At 37.1% G+C, this 23,281-nt stretch overlaps 1 protein-coding gene and 1 long non-coding RNA gene across 4 annotated transcripts in view; one reads left to right on the forward strand and one right to left on the reverse strand.

The window, feature by feature from the left end:
- TAF1A (TATA-box binding protein associated factor, RNA polymerase I subunit A) overlaps positions 1 to 16,328 on the reverse strand; it is a 32,378-nt gene extending 16,050 nt beyond the window's left edge. For 2 of the 3 annotated variants that reach the window (XM_030936683.1, XM_010357109.2), the window contains exons 1-5: positions 15,967 to 16,328; positions 14,687 to 14,806; positions 10,367 to 10,536; positions 6,014 to 6,127; positions 3,713 to 3,911 (exon numbers count right to left, since the gene is read on the reverse strand). In XM_030936683.1, the coding sequence (XP_030792543.1) occupies positions 3,713 to 3,911; positions 6,014 to 6,127; positions 10,367 to 10,536; positions 14,687 to 14,804 (601 nt within the window). In that variant the 5' untranslated portion in view covers positions 14,805 to 14,806; positions 15,967 to 16,328. Of the gene's footprint in view, positions 1 to 3,712; positions 3,912 to 6,013; positions 6,146 to 10,366; positions 10,537 to 14,686; positions 14,807 to 15,966 lie in introns of all 3 variants that reach the window. The other variant, XM_030936684.1, reaches the window with a different exon arrangement.
- On the forward strand, positions 16,157 to 20,509 carry LOC104657334. The gene is made up of 4 exons (XR_747270.2): positions 16,157 to 16,199; positions 16,495 to 16,644; positions 18,359 to 18,595; positions 20,410 to 20,509. It is a non-coding gene; the product is annotated as an uncharacterized LOC104657334 (long non-coding RNA).
- The last annotated feature ends 2,772 nt before the right edge of the window (positions 20,510 to 23,281 follow it).

A 23,281-nucleotide genomic window follows, 5' to 3' on the forward strand; every position in this document is an offset into this window, starting at 1 on the left:
AAAAGGATAAACTTAGAGTTACATGACCCAGCAATTTCCCTCTTAGGTATATACCCAAAAGAAATAAAAACACATGTCCATACAAAAACTTGTACATATATGTTCACAGCAATGTTATTCGAAATAGCCAAAAGTAGAAACAATCTAATTGCTCATCAACTGATGAATGAACCTAAGATGTGGTATCCACAATGGAATTTTATTCAATAATAGAAATGAAGTACCATTACATGCTATAACATTAAAAACATGCTTTCTTTGTCAAAATTTTCTGTTACGGAAAAAAAACCAAAAACATATTATGCTAAGTAAAAGAAGACCACATACTGTATGATTCCATTTGTATGAAATGTACAGAATAGGCAAATATCTAGAGGCAGAAAGGAGATTAGTGGTTGCCTAGGACTGGAGGGGTGGGGAGAAATGGAGAGTACAGGGTTTCTTTTTAGGGTCATGAAAATATTCTAAAATTGTAGTGATGATTACAACTCTATGAATATACTAAAAACCACTGAGTTGTATATTTTAAGTGGGTGAATTTGTATGGTATGTGAATTATATATTAATTCTCAATAAAGCTATAGAGAAAAAAAAAACATGAGAGATCACTATACTCAACAAACTGGCTGACATGAAAACTCTGACAATAGCAAATGCTGAGGAGAATACAAAAAAAAGAAAACTCTAATCAGATTGTCAGTAAAGTACAAATTGGTAACCTCTTTGGAAAGAGTTTAGTATATTATGTACTAAAGTTAAAGATGCACAAAACATATTCTATGACAATTCTACTCCTAGAAATGCATACTTATGTGCACCGGTATACAGAAATTAATAGGGGTTAATTTCAAAGCAGAATTATAATAGCCCAAAATAATAACCTAAATGGCCATCAGTAATAGAAGGAATAGTGTGACTATCATAAAATAAAATATTTTATAACCATAAAAATGAAAAAATTAGAGCTATATCCAATAATATGTATTATCTTAAAACTGATTTTGAACAAAATATGCAAGGCCTAAAAGAACATAAACAGTATGACTCCAAATACAGCATTCAGATATAGGCAAAGCTAAACCACACTGTTTACAAATGTATACATGAGTGGAAAGAGTATAAAGAAAAACAAGGGAGTGATTACTGTAAGTCAGGACAGGGATTTTCTTGAGAGAGAATGGGAGGAAATGTGATCAGGAAGGCACACAGGGAGAACTTTCAGGTTAGGGTGACAGTATTTTGTGTTCCTTAATCTGGGTGGTGGTTATGTGAATGTTCATTTTAAATTTATTCATTATATCTCACATTTGTTTTATATGCTTTTTCTGTATCTATTTCTCAATCTTAAAGATTTACAAGGAAAGTTACTCAAGTCTTTCAAAAATAGCTATTAGAAGCACAAGATACTGCAAACCAAACAGAGGCACTGGTATCTTTTTCCCAGTAGATCAATTAAATACATAGCAATATGAACTTAGAAATGAGGTGATAGGAAAGTAGGCAAGACATGATATGGAAAAAAATTTTTTAAAAAAGTGCTGGGCATGGCGGTTCACGCCCATAATCCCAGCAGTTTGGAAGGCCAAGGTAGGAGGATTGCTTGAGCCCAGGAGTTCAAGACCAGCCTGGCCAACACAGTAAGACCCCATCTTTACAAAAAAAAATTAGTCAGGCATTATGGTGCACACCTGTAGTTCCAGGTCCTCGGGAGGCTGAGGTGGGAGGATCACTCGAGCCCAGGAGGTCGAGGCTGCAATGAGCTGTGATCATACTACTGCACTCCAGCCTGGGTGACAGAAAGACTCTGTCTCAAAGAGAAAGAGGCAGATCCCTGAGTATAAATTGTGTTTGAATTTATTATAGAAGGAGGTTCCTAGTCACCAAGTGCATCAACCCCAACCAAGACAGAGCCACACATATCAGCAAGAAAGTCCCAAGCTGACTCCAAATAAAAGTTCACATGGTAAGTGCCTATGAGTTTCGTTATAAAGAACTAGTCCTAACTTTTTTTCTCGTTAAATAGACACTTGAGGTGAATGATCATCTAAGACCTCTACAAATTATCCCATCATCATCTACTGTTGCTACATAACTGTCAGCTATGGAAAGGTACTGAATCATCTATCCACAGAAGTAACATTACAAATGGGATGTTCCAACAGCTTTAATCATCAAATATTTGCTTGAGTTTTACCTAACCACGTGTAAGAAGAACAGTAAATATTGACTTTAAAACTAACCTAATCAGTAAGTAAGCTCTTTTGAGAAAGAAATATTACACCAGAAAATATGACAAGACTAACAAAAGAAATAGAGGAATATGACATCAAAGACTGATTAGTCTAAATGGGAAGACATCGACACTAATAAAATACACATGAAAAAACTTAGCACAATTAGAAAGCAAGAGATGAATAGCCAAATGATTCAGGCTGAACATGCAGCTGATATATTAAGTTTAAGGTGTAAGAATGAAGGGTTGGGACAGCAAGCCAATGAGTCTTGAAGAGTAGAGAGCATTCTAGACGAGGAGACTCTACAAAGACCTCACAAGATTATTGTGATGAAGACAGCATTTCAGAGTATCTTGAAAGAAGAGGGAAGGGAGTCGAAGTTAGTGAAACTACCTGCCCAGAGACCAAGGAGATAACACTTATCACATAAGGAAATACTGCTTACTTAGTCCTAGTATTTAGGACTAAGCAGTATTACTTACTTAGGACTAAGATACGGAGGAGAATGAAAACAGAAGGGGTTAATCCTAGAGAGACTATGGAGAAACTATACAACGAAGCAATTTGCAAAGAATCATACAGCTCCAATGAATGCAAATCTGGGCATAAATGAAGCTGATAACAGCACTGAAGGTTAAGAGAAGGGGAATCAGTTTGAGAACTGAATGGTCAACTCCTGGTATAGTCAAAAAATCAAGGAAATTGTCCATTATAACCTTTATACAAAACTGAAATGACCATCTTGACGTATTCTTTAAACATATTATTCTGAGAAATAGCATTACAAAATAAATTAAACTCCATTCTAGGCACACAGGAAGAAATGTTTATTATACGTAATAATGACTGCTAAAGAAAACCTGTAGCCTTTCTTAGAAATTGGCAAAGACTTTCTTCTTGACCAAACTCCAGCCAGGCTCCTCTAAGCTCTCTTCTGAACTAGGCCTCAAACTTGGCCAATAAAAACTTGAACAGACAGTAACATAGTTTCTAACAGCTCAAGGCCACATCCCCAGGATTACCCCAGCCCCTCTTGAAATGCGTGCCTGGGAAAACTCCAGAAAAATTTACTGGTGGTTCTGCTTCTGCTTTTTAGGCTTCCCACCCCCACCCCTTACAACCCCAAGTCACCTCCACAGAAACTGGAATACAGCTTAGCTCTTCCTCCTGTCAGTAGTTACTGAATCAAACCTGTCTTCACTGCTCTAATGTCTGGCTGTGTTTATCCTCGTCTAAACCACATTCAAAACAGCAACAAACCTAAAATGATCATGAACTTAATTATGAACCATCTAATTTGTGACTGAAGCTTTTTATATATCAGAAGTATTATAAAGGATCAAGAATTTTAAATCCATAAAAAGTCTGCTCACTGTAATATCTGGATGAAGTCAATAGGGAAATTACTAGATTACTCCTTAAGATCCCTCTGCCCCTCAGTCTCATCACAAAAAAAAAGTTTACTTGTATTTTCTCACCAAGCCTTGACAATTCCATCTTCTTTTTAGACCAGGTGTAATACTGTAAAAGCCCTTTATAGGCCTGAATAAGGTTGATTAATATTCCCCGGGAAGACGTGTTTTCACCATGTCTCCATGTCTCTGCCTCACTCAGATTTCTCTTAGCATCTTTAAGCATTCCGTGATGCAGAAGGTATAATGCATGTTGTAAAGAGATCTGCAAAAATAATAAGGGCACACTGCTATTTAAGACATTTGATAACCATTAGTCAAAAAGCTCAGTAAACATATAACACATGCTGGGCTAAGACCTTGGTAGGATACAAATAACCTGACATTGAAAATTTTGATGTTGGGGACAATCTGGCAAAGAAGTAAGACATAGGAAACAATTAACACTATGCAAATATGAGCTAAATTATGTAAACTTACAAACAAAAGACAGTGTGATATACTGAGGAAAAAAGAGGCTTTGAAGATGGAGTGTCTTGGTTAATACACCACTTAAAAACTAAATAAGCCTGGGTAAATTATTCACCCTTCGTGAGTCTCATTTGTTTTACGGGAACATTATTGCCCCTTCAGAAGGGTGTTTTCAAGATTAAATGAGATAATACTTGCAAACCACCTAACAGTTTGGCTCATAGCAGACATTCAATAAATATTACTATTTTATATATGTTATATAAGCTTAGAGAAAATATGTTAATAAGGGATGTTGAAGAATGACTTCAGTTCAGATGGAAAGGAAAGTGTATCCCTGACACAGGAGAAGCAGGAAGAATAATTATACAAAGAATGAGTATTACAAGAAGGGAAGACATCAAAGAGGAGAATAATGAGAAATACAATTAATCATATGGGTAGAGCCAAAGTACTGCAATAATTTGTCAACTGGCCTCTCCATTCCTGCCTCCCTACAATTCATCTTTAGAGTGGCTACCAAAGAAATCTCATCTTGTTAGTTATTTGCATAAACTCCTTCAATGGCTCCCACTGACTACAGAATTAAAATCCAAGTTCCTAGGGTGCAGCACACAGCGCCCAGCCTACTTCCTCCGACTTCTACCCACATGATTTTTAGAGTAACTAAACTATTGGATGTAGGGTTTTTGAACTCTTTATAACCCCTGCCACACAGGGCTGCCCTTTCCCCTAATCTGCCTAGTGAACAGCCAACAGCTTTTTCAAACTTATCTCAAGTATTACTTTCATTCTTTTCCTGATTCCCCTATCCATTACATCCTAACCCTCTCTAGTTCCAGAGAACTGGCCATTTTCTCCTTTATCTTCTCACTATATGTTACATTTCTACTATGGTAGCCATAACACTTAATGCCATTTACATGATCTTCCTCTACTATAAGAACCATGTCTAGAACAATACCTGGTAAGCGGCAATAAGTGTTTTTAAAATTATTAACAACAAAAAAAGTTTTATTATCTATCCTAATTATCACTCTCAGACTCTTATTGAGAAATGAGGTTCCCTTTCAGTTTCTTTACTTCAACTGAGTAGATTCTAGGAGCCAAAAGGGACCTAACCAACAGTTTAAACTTCACACTCCCTCCCCAATCAAATGGCTATCCAGTTTAGACCTGAAAAAACAGATGCACAGCACACATCAGGGTAGGCCATTCCCATTTCCAATTGTTTAGTTAGAAAGCTTTTCCTGTAAACTGCCTCCATTTAATTTCCAGTCACAGTATACCTGGTCTACCAGAGAACAAAACCATAAGAGCACCTGGCACATAAAGTAGGCACTCAAAACATTTTTTTTAAAGCAAAGCATTTACAAACCTGTATTGAAAAAGTGCTGAGACAAAAACAGAGAGAGGGAGATACAATATTTTGAAAATGTCTCAATCTTTTTCAATAAGACTTTTACAAAAGAATATATGAACTTGGAGGTCAAGATTCCACCTAAACATTAGGAGTATTAAAATATTTTCACGTATTTAAATTCCCAACTTGTTTAGCTCTTTCCTTTTTCTAAACACCAACTCTAAGCTCAAATGACTTCAGCAAACATTTCAGAATTTGGCCCATCATCATACCACTGCGATCTCTGAATAACTGATTTTTGCAGCCAGAAGAAATATACGAAAAAAAGGAATTTTCAGTCAGACAACACGGGAGATGACTGAAAATCAAGAAGTAAATGGTTCTCATAATGCTCTTTTCTTTGTTTTTCTTATTTATCCAGATGCCTTATCCTTGTCCCACATTTTTTAGGTTAACTACCTTATCACTGACACAAGCAATAAAAAAAAAAAAAGAATACCACAAGGGTAAATTCACAAAGCCCATATTCTCACCTTTAAATAATTCATGACACCAATATTTTTCATCCGGTCAGCAAAAGTATTGAAAGTCTCCATGTTGCTTTTGGGATGATAAAATAGAATTTCGCTTCCAAGCTTCCAAATAATCTGTGAAAGCAGAAATTACTGCCAAAATGTAAAACTTTTGCCTTATTCAGTTTCTGTCTAAGATATTGTTTTCCTGATTACAACATTAATAACCTGTGATTCCTTTTCCTAGAGACCACTACTGTCAACATTTTACTCCACTTTGCCATGTAAAATTAATACTACTTCCTTATGTGATAAAATAGTTTCAACCTTCTAGATTTCTATTAAAATACCAGATAATATAATAGTATCATTACTAATTTAGTAGTTTAAAGAAAGGCAGTTAAGATACATATTTAATATAAAATGTTTAATTGGCATGGAAGGAAGAATATTAAAGTCAGAAAATTTGGGTTCTAATAATATTGGCTTCTTCATTGTTCTCAGCCTCATCTTTATCATCTGCAAAATGAGGGCAACAAACTACCTATTTCCTGAGAGCTCATCAAATTCTACAACTATTGACTACATTTATTCTATATTTAGAATGCCAATTTAAGAATTTTCATTAGCTATGGACAAATCTTAATAAAAAAAATTTTATCCTCAGATCACCAAAACTTTGGGGGCAGAACTTGGAGCTCTTTTTTCATGAGAGCAAATCTCTATTTCTCTAACCTCAATTTCAAGTACAACAGTAATACTAACTTCAAAGTAAATTAAACTGAACCATAAATCAATTATTTCTATGAACATACACATTGGTTATATGTGGATACACATACTATCACTGGTATAATTATATATGATACACATCTTATCATTTGGTATAATGATCCTCATCTTCCCAACTCAGAGATATCAAGATTTCATTTGTAGAATATCACACTGTAGTATCTGGGAACTTAAAGAAAACCTGGGTCTTGGATCACCTACCACCAGGGATGGGTAAATGCAGGGGGGAAAAAAAAGCAGGCAACAAAAACAAAAAAAGAAAACTTCGAGATTATTATAGCTATTCTTACACCCAGTGTACACAATAATTACATGGGACACCTGTTAAAAATAGATATTCTATTATAGGCTCACATCTGTAATCCCAGCATTTTGGGAGGCCGAGGCAGGCGGATCATGAGGTCAGGAGATCGAGACCATCCTGGCTAACACGGTGAAACCCCATCTCTACTAAAAATACAAAAAATTAGCCGGGCGTGGTGGCAGGCGCCTGTAGTCCCAGCTACTCAGGAGGCTGAGGCAGGAGAATGGCGTGAACCCGGGAGGTGGAGCTTGCAGTGAGCCAAGATCGTGCCACTGCACTCCAGCCTGGGTGACAGAGTGAGTGAGACTCCATCTAAAAAAAAAAAAAAGATATTCTGACTCAGTAGGACAGGGGTGTGGAGTAGAGGAATTTACACTTTCAATGAAAGCCTTCGGTGATCCAAATAGAGCCAAAGAAGTGCTCAAAAACCATTCATCCAATTCCTTCATTTTACAAAACAAAATCTGGACAAGAAGAGGCTGTAACATGTCCAGTGTTTCACAGGTATATGTAACTTAAGTACATAAATTAAATTTTCAATGAATGGTTAAACTTTTTTTTCAGCTTTCTTTTTTTTTTGCTTTAAAAGATAACTAATGGATGCAATGGTAACTATGTCAGTAAAACCTATGAGACACTCATGTCAAGTTATTTGTGGGTAAACTGTCTTTTACTGAAGAAATTTAGTAGTATATGCCAGGCACTGTTTTAATCCCGCCCTGTGAAATTTACATTCTATGCAGAGAGACAAACAATAACCAAGAAATATAATTAAATTGTCAAGTGTTAGGGGAAAAGAATGGAGCAGGATAAGGAGATCAGGAGTGCCATTCAGAAAGTGCAGGTTGCAGATGGAGTAAGGCAACTGCAATTTTAAATAGTCAAGGTAGGCCTCATTGAAAAGGGGCTTTGAAGGAGGGTGGCTATAGTGATAGCTGAAGAAAGAGCTTTCCAAGAACTGGTTAAGGCAAAGGCAATAAGTCAGGAATATGCCTGGCCCATTCAAAGTAAGAACAAGGAGACCAGTGAGGATGGAAAAGAAAAAACAAGCAGGAGAATACAGGTTGAGTATCCCTTATCTGAAATCGTTGGGACCAGAAATGTTTCAGATTTGAAATTTTTTCAGCTTTTTAAATATTTGTATATACATAATGAGACTGGGGATAGGACCAAAGGCTAAACATGAAATTCACTTATGTTTCATATACACCTATACATACAGCCTGAAGGTAATTTTATACAATATTCTTGAAATTTTGTGTGCAAAACAAAATTTGTATATATGGAACCATCAGAAAGCAAAGGTGTCACTATCTCATGTCAGTACTCAAAAAGCTTTGAATTTTGTAGCATTCTGGTTTTCATATTTTTGAATTCGGAATGCTCCACCTGTTTCAGGAGATGAAGTCAGAGAGGTCAAACAAGGAAAGGGAGTGAGCACATCATATAGGAATTTACAGGCAATTATGACTTTGGCTTCTACTGAATGAAATGGAAAGCCATTACAGTGTTTTCAGCAGAGGAGTGACATGATATGACATGTTTTAAAAAGCTCACTCTGAATCATTAGTCATTAGAGAAATGCAAATCATAGTCAGGATGATGCCACTTCACAACCACAAGGATGACTATTATCAGTAAGACAGGACAATAACAAAATATTGGCAAGGATTGGAGAAATTAGAAGCCTCAGATATTACTGGTGAGAATATAAATGATATGGCCACTTTGGAAAACAGTCTGGCAGTTCCTCAAGAGGCTAAACATAGTGTTACCATATGATCAGCAATTCCACTCCCAGGTGTAGACCCAGGATAAATTAAAACAAATGTCCACACAAAAACCTGCACACAAATGTTCGCAGAAGCATTATTTCCAATAACCAAAAAGCAAAAACAACCTAAGTGTCTAACAGCTGATAAATGGACAAATAAAACATGGTATTTCCATATGACAAATTATTTGGCAATAAAAGTAATGAAGTACTTATACATGCTACAACATGGATAAACCATGAAAACATTATGCCAAGTCAAAGAGACCATTTACAAAAGGCCACATATTGTACGGAACCACTTATATGAAATGTCCAGAATAGAAAATAGATTAGGCTGGGCACAGTGGCTCACGCTTGTAATACCAGCACCTTAGGGATGCCGAGGCAGACAGATCACTTGAGGCCAGGAGTTGAAACCGTGTCTTCACTAAAAATACAAAAAATTAGCTAGGTGTGGTGGTGCATGCCTGTAATCCCAGCCAACCAAGAGGCTGAGGTACAAGAATCACTTGAACCCAGGAGCTGGAGCAAAGATCATGCCACTGTACTCCAGCCTGGGCAACAGAGCAAGAATCTGTCTCAAAAGAAAACAAAAAAAGAAAAAGAAAGTAATAGATTAGTGGCTGTCAGTGTCTGGCAGCTGTGAGGAGGGATAGGGAAAGACTGCAAGTGGGTACAGGGTTTTGGTTTCATGTGAGAAAAAAAGGTTCTAAATTTAGAGTGTGGTAATGGTTGGCTGCACAACTCTGTAAACATATGAAAATACATTGAACTGTACAATTTAAATGGATGATGGTGTATTAACAATGTCTTGACAAAACTAAAAAAAAAAAGGATCTGGTTGGAAAAAGAGAACAACTCTTTCAAGAAGTTTTGCTGAAAGAGAGTAAAACTAGGAAGCATAGTTAATGGGGGAAGTTTGGGTGAAGAGACGATTTTAAGATAGAATAGGCTGGGCATGGTGGCTCACACCTGTAATCCCAGCACTTTGGGAGGCCAAGGCGGGCGGATCATGAGGTCAAGAGATTGAGACCGTCCTGGCCAACATGGTGAAACCCCATCTCTACTAAAATACAAAAAAATTAGCCGGGTGTGGTGGTGCGCGCCTGTAGTCCCAGCTACCCAGGAGGCGGAGATTGCAGCGAGCCGAGATTGTGCTACTTCACTCCTGCCTGGCGACAGAGCAAGACCCTGTCTCAAAAAAAAAAAAAAAAAAAAAAAAAAAAGAGTAACAAAATTTTTACATGATGATGGGAAACATCCACAAAGAGGGGGGAAAGGAAGAATTATTGGAATGAATATTTTATTTTCCTTTAAAATAACAGGTAAAAAGAAGTGTGTAAATAAGGTCCCAATACAAACTCTCCACCCAAAAGTAGTTTTAGTAGCTTTTAGCAAAATCACTGAGATTCTGTAAAAGCTACTATAGGTGAAGGTGAAGCTGGAGGCAGAAATTCCTGGGAATCTATCATTTCTTCCAGCAAACTCAAACTTTGTTTACCTCAGGTGCAGCCTGCCTTTTGTAGCTATCTGAATCTTCCAAGGTCTGAAAATAACTGTACATGTATTCTGCAGCTTGCTGCCATTGGTGCTTCAGCAGAGCTTCTTGGATAAAACTTAAACAAGCACTTGTTGTCTGAGCAAAATCCTTCTTCCTTTTCCCTCCAATGGCTATAAAAATGAAAAAGAAAAGAGTTTTTATCCACAATGGTTCCAGTTCAACTATTCAAAAAACTTACTTCTGATAAGAAGTTTTAACAAGTAAACAGTAGGCATTACTTGACCCAGCCCATTTCTAGTATCAAAGCCAGCTTCATTTGAAACAAACCCTTCTACATTATATTAATTATTTTTAGCAGATAAAAAAATATCTAATTTGATGTTTTGGGGCTACTAGAGTCACCAGAGCCTTTAAATCTGATTCAATCATCCTTTAATCCTTGTGCTAAATAATTTGGGGAGAATCTCTCAAACAGGCCCCCAAAAGCACAGTCCCAGGTATTTAGAATGGGTAAAATGCCAGGGTCATTCTAGGCAAACATGGTCTTTATTACCTACCCATGTTCTGCAAACTCCAAGTGGGCTTTTATTTTTTAAGGACCAAATTCCTAGTAACTCAACGATATTAAATACAAATGAGCTTAAAACAGTTGCAAAAATAAACATTTATATCTCTAAAAGTATTGGCAATCCCAATGTTAAGAACATTTGGGCTTAGATACAGGGCTATTATATGAATGACTAGTTACATTGCTACCTCTTCTTCTCTTCCCACAGAACTACGAGACCCCTCTAGTCCAGCTGGGTAATTGTACCCCAGTAGGTACACAAAGACCAACAGGTACTTTGCAAAGATACTTTTAAAACAATTAACTTGCAGATCTTTGATTTCCTTACATACTCTTTCCACAAGTTAATCTCCTAGACAGCTGTGCCTACATAGTCAAAGCTTCACAATCAAAATCATTACATATTATCTGAAGGTGAAAACACAGGTGTTGAAAAAGTAAGTAACTCTAACATCTCCTTTTGCAAGTCAGGCAATTCCCAATTCTTTGCTTATCAAAACTGCAGAACAACATAATTTTTTACAATAAATCATTATGTAATTTTTCATGAATAATTTAGAAGAAATTCAAGGACCTGATGCATGGCTATAATTAAACTCCATTCACTGCCATCTTCTTACTTATGTGACTAAGGTTTCTCAGAATTTATGTCAGTTAAAAAAAAAAATAGCATAATCAATGCTAAATCTTTTCTCATCCTAGGAATACATAAAAGTCACCCACAAATATATATAAAAAAAATTGGGGAAAAGTTTTAGATAACTTTATTAAAAAAAAAAAAAAGAAAGAAAGAAAAAGAGAGTCTTGCTCTGTCACCCAGGCTGGACCGCACTAGCACAATCATAGCTCACTGTAGCCTCGACCTCCTGGTTCAAGTGATCCTTCCTTTTGGCCTCCCAAAGTGCTGGGATTATGAGCATGAGCCACCGCACCTGGCCAGCAACACTTTTAATACATGTTATATTGATCAGCTATGTACAACTATTAATGATAGCAACGTCTCAACCTAGAAAAAGTTTTAATTCTTAAAACTTACAGGATATAAACAAAAAAAAGGATAAATGTTGATACATAACTTTTATTGCAAGAAGTACAACAAAAAGGAACATAAAATTCCATCTATTAAAAACTTTTTCTTAATTTTTAAATGGATAACGCAAGGTATTAAAACCGTATGCCACTCCTATGCTATCTGGACTCCATCACATATAAAGTAATATATATTCATTTAAAAATACCAACGTGCTAGAAATTATATCTCTTGAAAATATTAAACATACAATAAAATATTTTCAGATGATTCCTTAAAACTGTGCAAGGTAGTACTCAATTTTTCAGAAAAAAGTAGGGGATACAAAAGTGAAAAATTTGAAGACTACTGCGCTAGTGTTCTCAGACTTTTCAATGTACATACAAATCACCTGGGGACCTGCCCTTGCTACTCAATGTGGTCCTGGAACATGCAGCAGAAGTATCACCTGGAATCTCATTACAACTACAGAGTACTATGCCCAGCTCTCTGAATCAGAAGCTGCATTTTATAAGATCCCCACACCAAAGCTGCTCAGCATCGGTGGCAATACCAGCCAGCCAGCCTAGGAAACTGACAAAACACCTCATCCTTAAAACATCTTTTATTTACCTAAAGGAGAGAACTGTTCTCAGGCTAAGCTCCCTTCCATCGCTCAAGCTTTCACAACTGAGACTACAAATTGACTTTAGATAACTATACCTAAATGCTTGGAAAATACTTTTGTCTTCCAACCTAGCCTAGTTACCTCAGGAAAAGTTCTCCTCTCATTTCATTCTTTAATGAGCAAAAGATAGTCTTACTTGATCCTGATAACTTTAAGAAAAAAAATTGTCAAGGAAAACACATTTTTACATGGAATAGAGATGTACAATAAAGAACTAGTGTCATCAACCTAACTTCTAATATGCTACTCAAAGAATCTGGAAACTTATCAGTCTGTCAACAAATATTTTTCAGGCACCACTGTGTGCTAAGCACTACTGCAGGTACTCATCATATAGCTTCAATCCAGACTGGCCCTGTCTTCAAAGTTTTTGTTCTAAGGGGCTTGCTGGGCATGCCCTTCAAAATGCCAAAAGCTATCTACCAGCATAAAAAATAAATACAGCAATTGTTAGGCAATTTTGTTTTCCTATTATGGTTAATTACCAGCACAATGTCAATATTACTTCCAAGTATTTTCTCATTGCAGACCAAAAGTATTTTGGGTTTAACAGGCTATCCACGACATATAAAATATTTCTAAGCATGTAAATTTTGGTCTTAAACCTATCTGCTTGCAGACTGACTCAGACTTTCTATAGAACACTGGTAACAGAAACATACCCAAGCATGATATAACTATAGGAAATTTAAATTATTAGTTCCCTACCAGGGATGAAGTAGCACTATCTCTGAAGTATCATTCATTCAAATCTGCCTTAAGCCATGTGCATTAATCTAGCAAAACTAAAATGAGGAGAGGAAAGGCACTATTATTTTTAAACACTCACTATGCATTAGATACTATGCTAGGTACTTTACATATATTGTCTCATTTTAAAAAATATATCTCAGTGGTTAAAAGTGTAGGCTTTGAGATCAGACAAACCTGGATTTGATTTCTGATACCACCACTTACGAATTTAATGTCTTTGAGATTCAGTTTCCTCCTACCTGAACTGCCTAGCACAAAAATTTATTGAGAATTTACTGAGATCACTAAATGAGATGATACTTAGATCGAAAGAAAAAATTGAAGCAAAATTTTAGGAGCCAAGGAATCTGTGTCAAGGGGAGAAAAGTCTGGGCAAAAAAATACATATTTAAGGGCAGTAAGTAAAATGCTGGTTCAAATGTAATCCCAAATGTAAACCACTCAATATGCCAGCATACAGATAATAGCTTTTTTTATTTATACTTATATTAAATAAATTCTTATAGGGAATTCATCCCATAGAAAAACACACTTGCATTTATATTAGATAAAAATGGGGGAAATTTTATCCCATAGAAAAACATGCTTGCATTTACAGTAGATAAAAATGAGGGAAAATGCTCTTTTATCTAGGCCGGGTGCAGTGACTCATGCCTGTAATCCCACCACTTTGGGAGGCTGAGGAGGGCAGGTCACTTGAGATCAAGAGTTCAAAACCAGCCTGGCCAACATGGTGAAATCCTGTCTCTACTAAAAATACAAAAACTAGCCAAGCGTGATGGCGGGTACCTGTAATCTCAGCTACTCGGGAGGTTGAGTAGAATCACTTGAACCCGGGAGGCAGACGTTGCAGTGAGCCAAGATCTAGCCACTGCACTCCAGTGTGGGCAACAGAGCAAGACTCTGTCTCCAAAAAAAAAAAAACTATTACGTGATCAATTCTATTTGAAATAATTTCAATGCAATTCAACAGCAACTTCTTGAACACTTCCTAGGCATGTTTTCCTCAATGGCAGAGACCATATCTTCTTCTTCTATGACTCCCCAATATTTAATCAATGCCAGAGATAAAAGTGCTCAGTAAGTATTACTAGAAAAAATGTGTATCTAGCATAATACAGACTACCGTTAATCCAAGGTCAAAGAGTTCTAAAAGAAAAAACATTTTTTTTTGGCTTAAAAACACTCCACATATTCCTCTTGAAAATTAAACCAGCCTGGTTATTCATTTTGTATCCATATTGAATCTTACCATCTCCTTACATTTAAGTTAAAATAGCTCAATGTTACTGTTTTACTTACCCACAGTTTCTATGTATGTTTGAAGCCAAGGAAAATGCATTCCTGCCCCAGTGAGCACAGATGTTTCCACTTCATCATCTGTCACAGGCCCTTTTAATTCTTCACTGAAATCACTCATACCTATTACAAACGGAGATATCAGTTACTTTCTGTACATCTTAATCCACAGTCTTCTGAGTTGTACAGAAAAACAGCTTTTTATCAAATAAATACAATTTGATCAGCAAAATGCATTATACCTGTCAGCTCTTTTAAAGTAAAAAATGAATTTAACTATGTCAGCAACAGCCAAAATGAATGAGACATTAAAAAGACCGAACTACTAATGTTTCAAGTCCATATAAAGATAAATAAGATACTGCCCCTTCAATTTAAAAAAAATCTCAAGTCTAGACGAAGAAATAGCAAAACATACAATAACAAAACAATACGAGAAGTACAATAAGAATAGTACTAGCAGCTAATATTTATTAGGCCCTTACTATGCACCAGAAGTATAAATTACCTAATTTAATCCCCACAGCAATCCTGAGGTGGGTACTATTACTTTCTTCCATGTTAAGGTTGAAAAAACTGAGGGGCTTAGTGAAATGATAGAACCTCCCTAACACCACAAAAAAGGTGAGGACGTTATTCTAGGAAATAGAACACCAAACTACTTAGCATGACTAGAAGTTGGGGTGTGTGTGGAGAGGGGTGCGGAAGGTGAGAAACGAACCTAGAAAAATAATCATAAGCCAAGCTGAGTTTGGACTTACTCCTAAAGATGCTCAGGGCCCCTTCCTCATTCCCCATATGAAATCGAGTATTAGTGCCCCTGATACTGCTTCCCAAATTTCCCCAATTCCCCTCTTCTTTGCAATCCTACAGCACTACCCTAGTTCAAGACCCCTTCAAACAGTGCCTAGATTACTGCGTTAGCTTTCTAAATAATTATCCTTGCTCAGATTTTGCTTCTCTGCATTACACCCAGAGAAAACTTTCTAATATCAAATTCTGTAGCTACGAGTATGAATTATAAGTAACAACTGAATTTGAATCCGACCCATCATGTATTTTGAGTAGCAGTTCCACAAATCCTCCCTTTCCAAATCCTCAAAAATCCAAATTGGTGTCCCGCAGTTGCCACGGCAACCAAAGCTTCTCCCCTTCTCTCGTTCTCAGACTCCAAGGGTTTCAGGTATTAGGAGGAAATATCAGGAGAACATGGATGAATCCTGACACACCCCTTACGGTCCCATTTAAACGCAGGAACCACGGACGATATCCGCGGCACTTACCCGCTTAAAATTAGAGCTCCTCAGTAAAGCTAAACTCAGTCTCCGACTCCGGACCACGCGAAGGAATTCCCACCGGAAGATGGGTTAGGAGAGCTTTATATGAGCATGCGCAAAACCTGGTTTAGGCATTCAGGCTGCGCGCGGCCCAGCTCGTAACTCTTGCGGTAGCAGGCGTGTTGTTGGCCTCGCCTCGACCCCGGAAGTGACTTCTGGAAGTGACCCAGGAAGTGACAGTGAACGGCCTCTCTCCGATTAGTTTTGCCCGAGTTTTATTTTTGTCTGTCTCAGCTAGAAAGTGGGAGACTTTCATTTAAAATGGAAATTGGGGCGAGGGGTCGGCGGCTGGGCGAAGGGAGCATTCAAAAGCGCAGAATGTCACTTTACCCGAGAAATTCACTACGATGGGCCATTGGTTTCTGGTCGGCTCGCAGGCGCACTGCACGAGTGGAGGCGTGGTTAGTGGCTGTGACGAGACAAATCCATGCATATCCTGTTCATTGCGAGCCTGAAAGTTCTTTTCTATTACAGTTTTAGCTTTGCGTTTAATTGGTTCGACTCCCTTCTCCACAATTTGGGCGAGAATTTCTTTTGCCTTCTGAGCAAAAATTGTTCTGCGGACCCGTCTGGTTCAACTTTCATGAGGGGCATTGAGACAAACAAATGAAATATGGGTCAAAAGTAAGATGGTTAAGGAAACGCAGTGTGCTTCTCCAGTATTTGGAGGGCTGATCCGTGAAAGAAGGATCAGACCTTTTTTCTTAGCAGCAGAGAACAGAACTAGGACTAATAAGTGAAAGCTAAAGGGAGGCTGCTTTCAAGTCACAGCAAGAAAGAATTTTGTCCACAAATGAGGATGCACAAATAATAAATGAGGATGCACAAATACCACGAATCACTGAGTTTCCTCTGTGAAGGTGAACAATTTGGGTAGAATCAGAGTATCGGAGAGGAAATTAAAAGGTCTGGTAAGAGTTTGAGGCCAGGTGCGGTGGTTCATGCCTGTAATCCCAGCACTTTGGGAGGCCAAGGCAGGCGGATCGTTTGAGTTCAGGAGTTCGAAACCAGCCTAGGCAACATGATGAAACCCCGTCCCTACAAAAAAAAATTTAAAAAATAATCTGGGGTGGTGGTGCATGCCTCTAGTCCCAGCTACTCGAGAGGATGAGGTGGGAGGATCACCTGAGCCCGGGGAGGACGAGGCTGCAGTGAACTGTGATCACGCTACAGCACTCCAGCCTGGGTGACAGAATGAGACCCTGTCTTTAAAAAAAAAAAAAATTGTGCATGGATTCCTTAAAATGCTACAAATAGTTGATTCTATGTTGTCTTCATAAACAATATGCAGTAGTTAAGGACTTGCAAGAAAAGTTCTTTCTGCTGCTCTTTCTGTCATTAGTTCTTGAGTCCTCACTCAAGCTTGTGCTCTAACTGTACAGGCAGGGCTAACATAAATTATGCGTAGTTCAGGAGAGCACACACAAAATAACATACATAATCATTACTTTCTTGTCTAGAGGCTTAGTCTGGCTACTTTTCTCCCATTGGCTTGAGGTATAAATTCACCAAAACCAGCCCAGAAATGATTTTACATGGCCAAAAGTTTATGTTCTCCCGAAAGTGAGGAAGAACTTTCTGATTTTCCTTGAAGTTCTCAAACACCTCTAAGGAGCAGTAGGAAACAATGGGAAGCACTTAATGTGCCCTACCTACCCTTTTTCTTTCCCAGGCGACAATTCTGACAGAAAATGTGTTGGAGAGAAGAGATTTTAAAAAATCAACTAGATCACATCCAATAACATAAACAAGAAGGAAGGAGGGAAGTTGCAGTGGCAAGCACCTATAGTCCCAGCTACTCCGGAGGCTGAGGCAGGAAGCTCACTGAGCTGAAAAGTTCAAAAGTTCGATGTCATCCTGGACAACATAGCAAGACCACGTCTAAAAAAAAAAAAAAAAAAAAAGATGTGACAAATATGAAAACATAAAGCATGCAAAAGACTTTTCTAGATTTCAATCTATAAGAAAACATGTCCTAAGAAAAAGATGTTCTTACAATTGCTTTGTACTAAAGAGCAACTTAATATGGTGATGAATTATGTTGTTTTTAAAGTTGCAAGCTGTCATTTAAGGAATATTATTTCCATGAACGCTTCCTGTACAATCTGTTAAAGGACAAACTTCACACAGCCAAACAGTTAAAGAGACTTCATCATAAATAGACTATCCTATATCACAGCTAACAAGAATAAAAAAGGAATGTGGTATGAAAGCATAAAAACAAAAATATCTCAGAAAATAATATAGCGAATACTAAAATACATGGGCTAGAATTCCACCCCAGGGACTGTATCCTCAAAGACACAGTTTTTTTTCCTCTTTTTTTTTCATGTTTCAGTGCTCTTGAGTAGCTACAAAAAGAAGACCAGCCTATCCTGCTGGAGAGAGTGGCCACGTGAAGAAAGAGCCCTTGGAGTGTGAAAGACCACAGGGAAAGAAAGGCCACATGGAACCAACAGTCAGCACCTTGGCTTTGGACATGTGAAGAAATTCATCTCAGACTGTGTATCCTGAATCAGGCACTTGCTGAATGCAACTACATGAGTGAGACCAGTTGACAACACACGGAGCAGAGGTGAGCTGTTCTCAGCCCTATACTCACAAAATTGTGAGCAATAAAATGGTTGTTATTTTAAGTCACTGAAGTTTGCACTGATTTCTTACATAGGAATAGATAAATGAAACACAGACATTGATCATTTGCATCTTCTCTCTTTTTTATGACTACTCTTGTTGGAGATTACCAGTTTATTTCTGCATGGTTAGAAAACAAACTCTGAAATTTTGATAAAGTTTTTTGAGACTTACTGTGCCCATAATATAGTCTACCTTGGTAAATGTTCTATGAGCAGTAGACAAGAATATGTGTTCTGCAGTTATTGAGCATTGTGTCCATCAATGTCAATGTGATTAAGGTGATTAATAGTTTTCTTTGGATCTTCTATATTGTATTGATTGTTTTGTGTGTAGTGTTACTATTAATTATTGAGATAGTGTAAAACTCAAACTGTGGCTGTGAATTTGCCACTTTCTTTAGTTTTGTCAGCTTTTCTTTTGCATTTTTGAAGCTCTGTTATTGGTCATATAAACATTTGTGATTCTTGTGTCTTCTTGATGAATTGACCATTTTATCATTATGAAATGTCTTTATCGCTGATAATACTCATTATCTTGAAGTCTAATTCATCCGATATTAGTATAGCCACTACAGCCTTCCTGGCTTACTGTTTACTGGTATATCTTTATCCATCTTTTTACTTTCAACCTGTGTTTTTTAATTTAATGTGCTTCTCTTACAGACAACAGATAGTTGAGTTTAAGTCTATCATTTTGCTATTTGTTTTTGATTTATCCCATTAGTTTTGTGTTCCTTTGTTCTTCACTTTCTGCTTTCTTTTGGGTTAATCAATGTTTTTGTATTTCATCTTAATCCCTCTGTTGGCTTTAATTATATCTTTTTGCATTATTGCTTTACAGTGTTTCTGAGAATTATCATATACATTCTTAACTTATCACAGCCTTAGAGTTAAAATTATGATACTTCATGTAAAATAAAACAGCCTTGCAGTAGTAAAGTTCTACTTACCATCTCCCCAAGTCCTTTGTGCTTTGTTGTCATATATATAACATCTATGCACATTGTTATCTTTGCCTTAGTCATATGTATTTCAAAGAAATTAAGAGAAGAAAAATATATATTACCTTTTATGTATTTACCTACATTTTACTATTTTCAGTTCTTTTCATTCCTTCCTGTTTGTGGTGAATTATTTTTAAAAATAGCGCTCAAAAAGTATTCACATTCTTGTATGTGCATGTTGCTTCTCCCTTTAAGAAATAGAATCAGCCGGGCATGGTGGTTCACGTCTGTAATCCCAGCACTTTGGGAGGTCAAGGCAGGTGGATCACAAGGTCAGGAATTCGAGACCAGCCTGGACAACATGGTGAAACCCTGTCTCTACTAAAAATACACATACACACACACACACACACACAAATTAGCTGGCCGTGGTGGCACATACCTGTAATCCCAGCTTCTTGGGAGACTTGAGGCAGGAGAATCGCTTGAACTTGAGAAGCAGAGGTTGCAGTGAGCCGAGATCAATGCACTCCAGCATGGGTGACAGAGCGAGACTCTGTCTCAAAAAAAACAAAAGAAAAAAAGAAACAGAATCTATGTTCCCACCCCTTGAATCTGGGCTGGTTTTTTAACTTGCTTTGATGAACAAAACATGGTGAAAGTGATGTCATACCAATTCTAGGCCTAGCCCCTAAGAAGCCATACACCTTTACTTTTATCCTCTAGAAATCTGGCCAACAAATAAATAAGTTTAGAGTAGATTACTAAAGAATGAAAAACATTTCAGCCAACCGTCCCAACCATTTCAGCCACACAGCTGAACTACCGGACATGTGAATGAAGCTAGTTTGGAAGTTCCAGCCCTGGCTAAACACCCAGCTGAATGCAGCCACCTGAGTGACCCCAGCCAATAATATCCAGAGCAGGAGAATCATCCAGGTAAGCAAAGCTATAGAATAGGGAGAAATAATAAATGATTATTATTTGAAATTACTAACTCTATTATATCAAAAGGATAACTAAAACATTACAGATTTCAGTTTGCATCTGGTATGTCCTCTTTCATCCTAAAGAATTTTTTTTAGCATTGCTTACAGTGGAGGTCTATTGGTGTTGAATTTTCTGTTTTTATTTATCTGAAAATATCGATTCTGTCTTCGGTTTTGAAGGATTTTTTTTCTAGATATAGGATTCTGGATTGGCAGTTTTTATACATCATCAGCACTTTAAGCCCTCTGATGATTTTAACCTCTTGTTTTTGATGAGAAGTCAGCTATCACTTTATTATTTTTGTCCATGCATAATGTATTATGTTTCTCAGACTGCCTGTAAAACTTTTCTTTCCCAATACTTGGTTATTTGCAGTTTGACCATAATGTGTCTAGGTGTGATTTTCTCTGTAATTAGCCTATTTGGTATTCACTGAGTTTCCTAGATTTGTCCATTTGCTTTATGATAACTTGGGATATTTTCAGCCATTATTGTCTTAAATATTTTTTCTGTGCAATTATGCTTCTGCTCCCTTTCTGGGATTCCAATTATATGTATGTAAGACCACTCCATATTGATATGTACCAAGACTCAATTCATTTTTTTCCTGAGCTTTAGACTGAATACTTTTATTGATCTATCATCAAGTTAACTTTTTTGTAGTTTTTGCAGCGTCCAGTCTAATGATAAGCCCATATTGTGAATTTTTTAATTCAAATTCTATACTTCTTAGTTCTTGAAATATGTCTTTTTTAAAAAAAGTTTTCATTTATATGCTGATATCCCATTTATTATGACTCTATTCCTTTAAGTCCTTGAAAGTACAAAAGCTAGATTAAATTTTTTTTCTGCTAATTCCAACATCCGGATCATCTCACAGACTTTTTTTTAATAGACTGCCTTTTATGGTTCACATCTTTCTATCTCTGTGGATACCTGATAAAACTCAATTGTATGCTGGACATTTGTAGTGATATTTATAGGGAATCTGGATTATGTTGGCTTATTTAAATGATACTATGTTTTGTGTGGCATGCAGCTTAATTAGTGGTGGATTCTTTGGGTCATGTCAAATTTGGTATTATTCATTTTCAGTATAAGTCTTATTTGGTTTTAAATTTAGTCCTAGCATATTCCCCTTACTCTTTTGTATGGGTCTTTCTCCTGAGGCTTGGTTCTGGATTCTGAATTAAGTGCTCAAGGTATTAGTGAAGTTTACTCCACTGCTAGGTTGGAAATCTAATGTCTTCCAGCACTGCCTGACCCTTAGCATCACTCTTCAGCCTTCCCCCTACAGCAGGCAAGCTCTGCTAAGTCTTGCAAGGTCTCGCCTGGCACACCTTTATCCTCAGTGAATTTCCATACAAGCTTTCAGTATTACCCCCTTCTCTGTCTCTCTCTCTCTCTCTCCCCCTCCGTTCCCCCCCTTGTCTCTTTCACTCTCCTCTCTCTGTCTCTGTCTCTGTCTCTCTCTCTCTCTCTCTCTCTCTCTCTCACACACACACACACACACACACACACACACATACACAGAGAGAGAGAAAGAGAGAGAGCGAGAGCGCTCAGATATTCTAGCCTACAAAATTTCAGCCATTCCAACAACCTTGAACTCTGATAATTTCCTCCTCAACTCAGCAAGGCCACCACTTTACTTAAGTGTCTCCTTCCTGATTATGGAGTTCACCTGTGTGTTTTGCGCTCATGGATCAGTCACGTGCTGCCTGTTTATCATTGCCTGAAAACAGTTGCTTTAAGTAGTTTTTCTAGTTTCTTACTCGTTTGTGACAGGAAGGCAAGTCCAGTACCAGGTACTTAGTTATGGTTCAAAGCGAACGTACTAACTTCCTTATACACTTTTCCATCATTCGTGATGAAGACACTCATTAAACAGGGCAAATTATAGAGAAACTCTGTAGCATCTCTTTTAATGTCCATGGAAACCAAAATCAGCTGAAGGAGTAAACCCCAACATGGGTCTATGAAAAATAAGCTGGCCAAAATTTATGAGGCAATATGACTTAAATGATCATATGTTTTACCAATAGTTTTATGAGTATGAAATCCACAATAACTAGACAAATAAATGTTAACAGATGGACTCAAAACTTTTTACTGCAATTCAATATAGTCTTTTATGATACTTTATTAGATGATAGTTCTGAAATTATTATAAAATACTACTGAACATAACAGATTAAAATGTTCTTTTCAACTGTTTTGAAACACGTTGTCATTTTCTACAACCCAAAGATTAGATACACCTCAAAATGCCCTAGAAAATACATTTCTTAAACCTCATCAAAATGAACTTCATTTGTTGTTTTTCACCTTTGACATGACACAGTGCCAAGATTTCTAGCTTTGTAGGGAGGAGACGTTGGTCCCAACAATTAGCAGCTCCTTGATCCCATTTCATACAACCGATCCTAGCAATAAAAAAAGAAAAAAAAATGCATATGTATTCTGCTGACCTTTCATTTACAATCTATATCAGGAGTCAGCAAACATTTTCTGTAGAGACAGAGAGTATTTTAGATTTTGCATGTCATACAGTCTTTGTCATAACCACTTGACTCTGCTGCTATATAGCATTAAAACAGCCATAGACAATATATTAATGAATTAGCATGTCTGTGTTCTATTAAAACTTTATTTACAAAAGCAGATGTGACGCTGGATTTAGCTCATGGG

Source organism: Rhinopithecus roxellana, chromosome 8 (genome assembly GCF_007565055.1).
Source record: "Rhinopithecus roxellana isolate Shanxi Qingling chromosome 8, ASM756505v1, whole genome shotgun sequence".
Classification (NCBI taxonomy): domain Eukaryota; kingdom Metazoa; phylum Chordata; class Mammalia; order Primates; family Cercopithecidae; genus Rhinopithecus; species Rhinopithecus roxellana.